The 10,600-nt window shown below is 47.6% G+C and overlaps 1 protein-coding gene across 1 annotated transcript; it reads left to right on the top strand.

Moving 5' to 3' along the window:
- The first annotated feature begins 3,053 nt into the window (after positions 1 to 3,053).
- PIGM (phosphatidylinositol glycan anchor biosynthesis class M) lies at positions 3,054 to 10,374 on the top strand. Its single transcript, XM_083571566.1, has 2 exons — positions 3,054 to 3,161; positions 7,655 to 10,374. The coding sequence occupies exon 2, from the start codon at positions 7,808 to 7,810 to the stop codon at positions 9,089 to 9,091; it is 1,284 nt and encodes a 427-aa protein (XP_083427692.1). The 5' UTR covers positions 3,054 to 3,161; positions 7,655 to 7,807; the 3' UTR covers positions 9,092 to 10,374.
- Positions 10,375 to 10,600: the final 226 nt, after the last annotated feature.

Genomic DNA, 10,600 nt, shown 5'->3' with positions numbered 1-10,600 from the left:
TAAATGGTCATGCTCAATTGTTTCCTATCTTGCTCACATAGAGATTTCTGATTAACTACCCCTACAACAGAAGCAACACTTTCAATTTATAAGTTAAGTAACTGGTCAAAACATTTCAGTACAGTTAAAGACAGCCCTGTTACCACCCTGACTACCTAAGGCCTGCATGATTTTTCTGAAATCATAGGGTGGCCAGGTGAACTCCATTAGGGAAAAATAAGTCTTGGTCAAAAGTGCAGGGAAGGAGGTGAACAGGAGGTAGGAATCTATTCGAAGGCCACAACGTAAATTCATGTATACTAAAAAGGTTCTGTGGTGATGCCTCTCAGATACTCAACTTCCAAATAGCTTGACAAGGAGAGCTGAAACTTTAAGAAGGGCAACTTTGGGGCATATATTAAAAGGGCATGTAGGAAATTGGATTGCTGTACTCTGGAAAGTTGAGGGCATTTACTGACTTGATGCTATTTATGAATCACAACCTATGAAACAACTGTAACAAGGCTACCTCTGTCCAGAAAGGGCTCTAGTTCCTAAATCCATAGAGCAAAACACTCCCAAGATAGTGCTGGGTCTAGGAGGAACCCCAGACTAGAATCGTAGAGAAGTAGTCATACCTCATGTTACGTTTGCTTCAGGTTGCGTCCTGCGGCGACACGGAAGTACCGGAAAGGGTTACTTCCGGGTTTCGCCACTCGTGCATGCGGAGACGCGCAAAATGACGTCACATGCATGCGCAGAAGCGGCGAATCGTGACCCGCGTGTGCGCAGACGCAGGTTGCAGTCTTTTCAAGTTGCGAACGGGCCTCCGGAACGGATCCTGTTCACAACCAGAGGTACCACTGTAGAGTTTGAAAGGATCATCTAGTCCAGCCTTCCTCAACCTGTGGGTCCCCAGATGTTGTTGAACTACAACTCCCATCACCCCTAGCTAGCAAGGCCAGATCTCACGGATGATGGGAGTTGTAGTCCAACAACATCTGGGGACCCACAGATTGAGAACCGCTGATCTAGTCCAACCCCATGCAATGCAGGAAACATTTGCCCAACATGGGGCTCGAACCTACAACCTTGAGATTTAGAGTATCATGCTCTACCAACTGAGCCAGAAGCTGTTAAATGTAAAGCTGGTTCCTTTTGGATGGGAGGGCAGCCCCATCCAAAGGCGTTGAAACCACCTAACTTGGTAGATGAATCCCACCCCCGCCCACCATCCTCTTGTTGAGAGGGAGCCAGATTCTGTCCTTGTCTTTTAAAAAGGGCCAGGGGCTAAATTTGACCCTTTGGTTGGACTTAAAAGGAGTAAGAAACAAGATTCGGGCTCCACTTTTAAGTATGGAGGTCTGGCTGGAAGAAACATGGACCTTATTGGGACAGAGCTTCTCCGAGATTTGGTGTTTAATACTAAGGACTATCAAAAAAACCGGCAGAGAGGAATTGAGAGAGAATTAAGAGCCTCGGACGTGAGGTCTCCAGGCTGATAGATTAAGACTGATGGACATCTGTTGGGGATCGAAACCGGGAAAGGGGGTGGTGGGGTTTGGGAATCCAAAGGGTGTACAATTATAATCTGTTTTTTTATTTTGTTTTGTTATTAGTATGATAATTGGGGAATTCGTGGAAGGGAATTTGGGTCGACTTTAGAAAAAGGTTTTAAGAATGAGCACTGATGTATAAATATTGATGTGTGATTGGTTTTTCTAAAATGAATTAAATATAAAAAGGTTAAAAATTGGGGATAAGAACTTGTTGAACTAACAATTTGAATTGGAATATAAGAAGGGGAGGTGTGGGGAAGTCAGGGAAATATGTTATTGAAAATACGGATTGTAAACTTTATGTGTTTTTAATTTTTTTGTTTTTTCTTTTTTGATTTTTTTTATTAAGGTGGAAAATTTTAATAAATATTTAATAATAAAAAAATAAATTTGACCCTTTGGCTGCCTTCATTTGGCCTTTGAGATTCTCCCAGGCCACGCCCCCTCTCCCTAGGCCACACCTCTCTCTCTGCCCCCACCAGCCCTGCTTTGCACCTTGCTTGCATGCTTATGCCTCCCAAACAGCATGGGAAACAGCCCTACTAGAAAAATTAACCAATAAACTGAAACTGACACAGGGACAAATGGCTCCCCTTTATCACATACACAGCCCAACAAGACAATGACAAAAATCCACCAACAGCATACAAATCAATATGGCTAACCTGATCCAACTCCTTCATGGATCACTGCCTTGCCGGGGCTTGAATAACTCAGAGAAGCTATGAGCTATGCCATGCAGGGCTCACTGCAGATGGTGACAGCAGTCACGAAATTAAAAGACGCCTGCTTCTTGGGAGGAAAGCAATGACCAACCTAGACAGCATCTTAAAAAGCAGAGACATCACCTTGCCAACAAAGGTCCGTATAGTTAAAGCTATGGTTTTCCCAGTAGTGATGTATGGAAGTGAGAGCTGGACCATAAAGAAGGCTGATCGCCCAAGAATTGATGCTACATAAAGAAGGCTGATGGGCAAGTCCTAGGCTCTGTGGTTTAACCCACAGCGCCACCGCGTCCCAAATTTTAACCCAAAAGTCAAGTTGCATTGGCCGGGAATCGAACCCGGGCCTCCCGCGTGGCAGGCGAGAATTCTACCACTGAACCACCAATGCTATACATGTGACATGTTAATCACATGTGACAACTTTTACAGTCGTTGTGTTTTGCTGATTTTTAGGCTGCAACTGTTTTATGGATGATTTGTTGTTTCGTGCGACTTGGGCTGCATTTGCGATGCTCTATTACCGCATTGCTATTTATTGCTCGTGAGCGGCTTTGAGAGCCGTCTGAATGAAAAGCGGCATAGAAACAAATTCCTTCTACCCAAGAATTTAAAAAAAAACCCTACCTTCGCAGCGCCGAGCATGCGCCGTGCGGCAACATGTAGCCCTGGCGCTGCCCTCACTCCGCATCTCCTGCCCACTTCCCTCCCGCTCTCGCTCTCCTGGCGAAGCAGGACCAGGAAGGGCAGAGACTGCGGCTTCAGTTCCGCAAATGCGCATGCGCTTCTCCAGGCAGCCCCTGCTTCCTGGAGGCGAGGAGATTTGCTTTCCAAATGCTGCAAAGCAGCTTCGCGGACCTTCTTCCCCGGAGCAACCTGCGCGGCGGAGTCACGCTCACAGGTACCCTTTCCTGCAAAGGTCCTACTCCTGCCCTGCTCGCTATTCCTCCCCATTATTTACTTCTGCTCCCTCTCCTTCCTTGAAGAAATGGTCATATCCGGGCTAAATGCACATAAATATAAAGGTGGGCACGTGGGCACATAAATGCACGCAGCTCAGTGGTGGTGGTTGTCATTTAGTCGTGTCCGCCTCTTCGTGACTCCATGGACCAGAGCACGCCAGGCACTCCTGTCTTCCACAGCCTCCCGCAGTTTGGTCATACTCATGTTGGTAGCTTCGAGAACACTGTCCAACCATCTCATCCTCTGTCGTCCCCTTCTCCTTGTGCCCTCCATCTTTCCCAACATCAGGGTCTTTTCCAGGGAGTCTTCTCTTCTCATGAGGTGGCCAAAATATTGGAGCCTCAGCTTCAGGATCTGTCCTTCCAGTGAGCACTCAGGGCTGATTTCCTGAAGAATGGAGAGGTTTGAACTTCTTGCAGTCCATGGGACTCTCAAGAGTCTCCTCCAGCACTATAATTCAAAAGCATCAATTCTTCGGCGATCAGCCTTCTTTATGGTCCAGCTCTCACTTCCATACATCACTCCTGGGAAAACCATAGCTTTAACTATACAGACCTTTTTTTTTTTTTTATATATATAAATATTTATTAGCTTTTCCAATTTTATACAAACACAAAAAGAAAAAGAAAAAGAAAAATATTAAAAACAAGTCAATTTCAGTAACAATTTTTCAATAACATGTTTCTTTGACTTCCTCATACCTCCCCTTCTTCTATACAGACCTTTGGTATGATGCCCCTATTTTCATTGGAGAAATGTTGGAGGGAATGTCTATTTTCATTGGAGAAATGCTGGAGGGTATGGAATAGGGTATGCATAGAGCCATAGAACTGTAGAATTGGAAGGGACCCTGAGAGTCATCTAGACCAACCCCCTGCAATGCATGAATCCATGACAGCTGGCCACCCAACCTCTGCTTTAAAAAACTTGCAATGCCGAAGTTTAGTCACCGTTAAGAGCGGATTTCTGTCAATCCTTGTTTGCGCGCGATCTGCTTCTGCACAGGGACAGCTCCAGCTCCTTCCTTCCTTTCCTTGCCATCCTTTTTCCCCAAAACACTTCCTGATTCTCTGCTCCATGTCCCTGTTGCTGCTGCAACTCTGAGCTCCCAACAGCAGGGACAGCCCTCTAGTTATTCCCAAGCAGATCCTTCTCTTTCAGCAGCAGAAAGAGGGTCCCACCCCTCTCTCTCTGCTCCCAGGCAATGAGACCCTCCTCTCTACCCCACCCTGGGCCTCGCCTCCCAATTTATTCCCACCCCCAATCCATTCAATACTCTGTCTTTCCTGTTCTTTGCTTGGGTCTTATTTTACCATTTTAATAATAATAATAATAATAATAGGGACGCGGGTGGCGCTGTGGGTAAAACCTCAGTGCCTAGGACTTGCCGATCGCATGGTCGGCGGTTCGAATCCCCGCGGCGGGGTGAGCTCCCGTCGTTCGGTCCCAGCTCCTGCCCACCTAGCAGTTCGAAAGCACCCTTAAGTGCAAGTAGATAAATAGGTACCGCTGTATAGCAGGAAGGTAAACGGCGTTTCTGTGTGCTGCTCTGGTGCCGGTTCGCTGGAGCAGCTTCATCACGCTGGCCACGTGACCCGGAAGTGTCTGCGGACAGTGCTGGCTCCCGGCCTCTAGAGTGAGATGAGCGCACAACCCTAGAGTCTGTCAAGACTGTCCCGTACGGGCAGGGGTACCTTTATCTTTACCTTTAATAATAATAATAATAATATTTATACCCCGCCCATCTGGCTGGGCTTCCCCATTCACTCTGGGCAGTTTCCAACAAAATATTAAAATACAGTAATGTATCAAACATTAAAAGCTTCCCTAAACAGGGCTGCCTTCAGATGTCTTATAAAACTCTGGTAGTTGTTCTTCTCTTTGACATCGGGTGGGAGGGCGTTCCACAGGGCGGGTGCCACTACCGAGAAGGCCCTCTGCCTGGTTCCCTGTAGCTTTGCTTCTCATAGTGAGGGAACCACCAGAAGGCCCTCGGCGCCGGACCTCAGTGTCCGGGCAGAACGATGGGGGTGGAGATGCTCCTTCAGATATGCTGGACCGAGGCCATTTCAGGCTTTAAAGGTCTGCACCAACACTTTGAATTGTGCTCAGAAACGTACTGGAAGCCAATGTAGGTCTTTCAAGACTGGTGTTATGTGGTCTCGGTGACCGCTCCCAGTCACCAGTCTAGCTGTTCTTTCCATGCAGATTCTCCTCTCTCAGTGTATTGTGTGGCTCTGACTCTTTTTGAGTGTATGCTAAAGGTGACTTAGGAGTCTGTGTCTCCTCATTTGTTTGTCTGCATGCACGCAGGCTGTGTGTTAGAACTGTGTGTCTGAATTTTTCCTATGTGTGCACGCAAAAGGTGTGAGTTTGGAATGCGAGCTTCATTCTGTGTGCATGCATGCATGCCCAAAGGATGTGTGTAGAACTGTGGCTCTGATTCTTTGAGTTAAAAGTGTGAGTTAGGAGTGTGTTTGTGTGTGTTGGGAATGTGCCCTATTCTGTCTCTCTGTGTTCTAAGGTCATGCGTTAGAAATGTGTGCCTGATCGTGTTTATGGTTCTGCATGTCTGGGCCTGCCCACTGTCGAAATACAGCCTCCAAGAGGTTTCCACTTAAGTAATCTGGCCCTCAGGCCGAAAGAGGTTTCCCAACCTGTTCTTGCATGTAACAGGTTGGGGAAAATGGCATCCCTGCCCAGGCAGCTCACAAGACGAGACCCGCTGTCAAATTGCATTATGTACCTTCCACACTGTTCTCTCAGATTCCTAGTTTCCCTGCGTCTGGCCGTGTTTCCCAAGCGGCTTACAAAACAAGACAAGGAAGCTCCACTAACCAAAAGCCAGGCTTCTGCTTTAATTGTACAGTCATACCTCAGGTTATGATGCGGGTGGTGCTGTGGGTTAATCCACTGAGCCTTGGGCTTGCCGGTCAGAAGGTCGGCGGTTCGAATCCCCGCGACTGGGTGAGCTCCCGTTGCTCAGTCCCAGCTCCTGCCAACCTAGCAGTTCGAAAGCACATCAAAGTGCAAGTAGATAAATAGGTACCGCTCCGGCGGGAAGGTAAACGGCGTTTCCGTGCACTGCTCTGGTTCGCCAGAAGCGGCTTAGTCATGCTGGCCACATGACCCGGAAGCTGTATGCCTGCTCCTTCGGCCAGTAAAGCAAGATGAGTGCCGCAACCCCAGAGTCGGTCACGAGTGGACCTAAGGGTCAGGGGTTCCTTTACCTTTGCCTCGGGTTACAGATGCTTCGGGTTGCGCGTTTTTGGGTTGCGCACCGCACCAAACCCAGAAGTACCAGAACAGGTTATTTCTGGGTTTCGGCGCTTTGTGTCTGCTCAGAAGCGCTAAATCGCGCTTTTCACATGCGCAGGAGCGCCGAATTGCAACCTGCACATGCGCAGGCACGATGCTGCAGGTTGCGAACGTGTCTCCCGCACAGATCATGTTCACAATCCGAGTGTCCACTGTACAGACAAGTCCCCACTTGCACACGATGTACTTCTGTGCAACTGCGTACACATGCGGCACAGGGAACCCAGAAAGGGAAGTGGACCCTCCACAGAGCCTCTCCCAGGTGCTCCCCACTTCTAGGTTCCACTTCCGGGTTTCCAGCGCTGCGGTGTGCTCAATCACACACAAGCAGATCATGTGCTAGTGGGGAGCTGCTTGCATTATTATTCTTTTAAATTTGCTTTTCGCCCTTCCTTAAAAACTGCGATATTGGTCAGCCTGGAGAAATCTGCTTTGTGGCCCAATTTTGAACCCTTGCCAATGTTTGCAAATGTGTTTTCGGTGGTTTTTAATTGCTTTTAATAGGCTTTCCACCTTATTTTAAATTGTATCGTTTTGACATTTTGATGCGTGCCACTCTGGGCTACTTTTTTTTTTTTTAATAATCTTCATTAATTTAAATTACACACATATACAAAGAATTGACAATCTCATACTACAAAAAGAAAATTAAAGAAAAAAGAATTAAGAAAAAAGAAAAGAAGAAAATACAGAAAAAAGAAAGAAGAAAAAGCAGATTTACATGCATGAAAACTTATTCTTCCTAATACTTAAATAAACACTTAAATAAAAAAGACTTCTGACAAAACAAGTCTTCCAGTCATTCTCATTGTACTGTTTATACTGTCGCTGTTTACTTTGGAAAGTTTTAAATTCTTTAATATTGTTCCCGTCTACTCCACAAACGGTATTTGTTGTGTTTACAAGTATCACTCAAGTTCTGCTAATATGGTGCGGTTGGTACAATATGATCTTATATAATCTGGGCTACTTTGGGTGGGATGCAAATTGAATAAACAAAGAAGCATGGCTGGCAGGTCAAAGGGTTCCCCCAGCACTGGGTAAAATAGCTAGGCCCTTGCAAAATGCCAATAGCAAGTGACCATTCTCTGCCTTTTACTGTCTTTTAAACAGGGTTGTTTGCTACTTATGCAGAGCTCTGTTGATTTGATTTGCATCTGAAGAAGTCGACAGCAAGGCAGGAGTGACCGTGAAGGATGGCTCAAGTCTGGACCAGCAGTGGGATCCGCTTCTTGTTTTAACGCCCCCTCTCAAAGAGATCCAAATATGGCGCCACATCAGACATTCAGGGAATGGATCCTTTCCGGATTCCTCAGGAAAGAACTCCTGTTCAGCGCTGCGTTCACCATCAGGCTCGCTCTTGTCTTCTACGGAGTTTATCAGGACAGGACGATGCTGGTGAAATATACAGACATCGACTATCAGGTCTTCACCGACGGCGCCAAGTACGTTATGGAAGGGAAATCTCCCTACCTGAGAGCCACTTACCGTTACACCCCGCTGCTGGCCTGGATCTTGACCCCAAATGTTCACTTGACTGATCTGTACGGAAAGATCCTTTTCGTTGCTGGGGATATGGTTGCCGCTTACCTCATCTACGAGATCCTGCTTCTCAGAGGCCTTGGGGACAGGGAGGCTTGTGGCTGCTGCGCCTTCTGGCTCCTCAATCCCTTGCCAATGACCGTATCCAGCCGGGGCAATGCAGAATCTCTCGTCGCAAGCCTGGTGCTTGGCACCATGTACTACGTGGAGAAGAGGCGCTTGGCGATGGCGGCCGTTCTTTACGGCCTCTCCGTACATATGAAGATTTACCCGGCGACCTATGCGTTGCCGTTAGCCCTCCATCTGCAAAGCTGCGGGAACCCCGAGCGAAGAGAAGCAGACGTTTCGAAGCGGACGCTCTCTCTTGCCGGCGACTTCCTGCGGCCTCTCTTAAGGCTGTTGTCCAGCCGCGACGTCCTGGTTTTCGGGACGGTGGCCGGTTCCACGTTTGCAGCCCTGGGCCTCGCGTTTTACCTCCATTACGGCTGGGAGTTTCTGGAGCACACCTACCTCTACCACCTGACGCGCAGAGACATCCGCCATAACTTCTCGCCTTACTTTTACATGCTGTACCTGACGGCGGAAAGCGAGTGGAGTTTCCCCCTCGGACTTGCGGCCTTCCTTCCGCAGCTCCTCCTCCTGCTGGTCATATCCTTGGCTTATTACCAGGACCTTGTCTTCTGCTGCTTCCTGCACACTGCGGTGTTTGTGAGCTTCAACAAAGTGTGCACATCCCAGTATTTCCTCTGGTACCTTTGCCTCCTTCCACCTGTGTTGCCTCGCTTGAGGATGTCCTGGGTACGGGCCGCCACGCTTCTCCTGCTGTGGCTTCTTGGGCAGGGTCTGTGGCTGGCGCCAGCCTATTTTCTGGAGTTCAAAGGGCAAAACACTTTCTTGCTCATCTGGCTAGCAGGCTTGCTCTTCCTCCTTATCAACTGCACGATCCTCGTTCAGATTATTTCTCACTATTGTACGGCGCAGGTGACCAGGAAAGTGAAGCAGCGGTGACTCCTCACAAAGGAGGAGTCCTGCCGGTGGTTCTCTGAGACGAGTTATTCACTGAGCAAGACTGGGTAACAATAGACGTTTTTTTAAAGTTTGGGGGATTTCTTTTTCGGTATTGTTTTGGAAACTCTCGCCCTTTGTTTTGAGAAAGGCGAAGGCTTTTTTGGAGGTCTGCTTCTTCTGAAACATGACCATTGATGTGTATTCATTTGTTACGTAACTGGTTCCCATCTCTACTGCATTGCACTTTTCAGATATTTTAACGGCACTTGAAGTCAGGAGCTGGAGTCTGGAGTAGGTCAGCAATGAAAAAAACACAGGTGTCAGTGAAGTTAACGCTTTATTCAAAGAAACCAAAGCAGCTCAGGCCTAGTATCACAGCAACTGTTCTCTGTAGGTCTGGCCCCAGTGAGGCAGTTGCAAGGACTGGAGGTCCTCGCCTTGCCACCACTCTCTAAGACTCCTCCTCTCCCTGGTTATTCCACAGCAACAGCAAGCTGAGGCTCTGTCTAGTCTCTCTTTGCTCTGCCCTCTTCATTCCTCTACGGGAGACCAGGGAGGAGAGGAGCTGGTCGCAGCAGGAAAGGAAGACTCCCTGGTTTCTTCAGCAGCCCACCTCATCTCCGTCTCCTGGTCCCCCTCCTCTCCAGCCTCTGATTCTGGACTGCTCTCTGCCACAGCCTCTTCCTGCTCACTAAAGCCTGTTGCGTCTTCAGCTTCCAACACCATCTCCTCCCAGTCTGCCCCTTCTTCTCCCTCTGACCACTCACCACCAGCCCCCTGGCTCAGAGCCTTCTTCCCTAGCTGGTGCCTCCCACCATTCCTCTGTGTCCAGCACAGGTGTAATATGTGCAAGTCCAGGTATAATATTATATTTGCCCCAAAGCGCCGACTGGACTCTCCGCATATGAACCAGCCCTTCTCTGTGTTTCCCACTTGTAGGAAACGCAGGGGTCTTGGTCAGGCAAGAAGGGTCTTGTCAGTGTTGGCCCCCTTGCCTATGGAATGTTCTTTCTACCATCTCTGGCAGCTTTTAGGTACCAGGCTAAGCTTTTCCCTGTTTATCCAGGTCTTTTGTTAATTAATAATGGTGCCTCCTCTGGTGGTGCTCATCTTTTAGATGGGTGGTTAGGACTAGATCCTTATTTTACTGTGCATTTGTGTATATTGTATTGTTGGCGCTTTAATTTTTCTCTCCTCTTAATTTTTTTTCATATACTGCGTTTCTTTTTTTTCTTTTTTTGTCAAGTTCCTTTGAGACTGTAAAAAGCCACAATAAATGAGATTAATAATAATAATAATAGACGTTTATTCACATTTCCACCACATTCTTGACCTCCTGCTCTGTAAATTGGCCAGCCATGGCAAGTACAAAGGTTTTGATGTTGCTGTTGCAAGTGTTTAACCTCTGCCTGGTTGCATTGCTAAGCACGCCCGAGAAACCGCCGTAGGTCAAAGAGCCTTCTGGGTCAATGGAGTAAATTCTCTGGAAAATTAAACTAAAGTAATTTC

This window comes from Podarcis filfolensis (assembly GCF_964270895.1).
Source record: "Podarcis filfolensis genome assembly, chromosome: 9".
Lineage (NCBI taxonomy): Eukaryota > Metazoa > Chordata > Lepidosauria > Squamata > Lacertidae > Podarcis > Podarcis filfolensis.
This window is presented reverse-complemented; position numbering and strand designations above follow the sequence as displayed.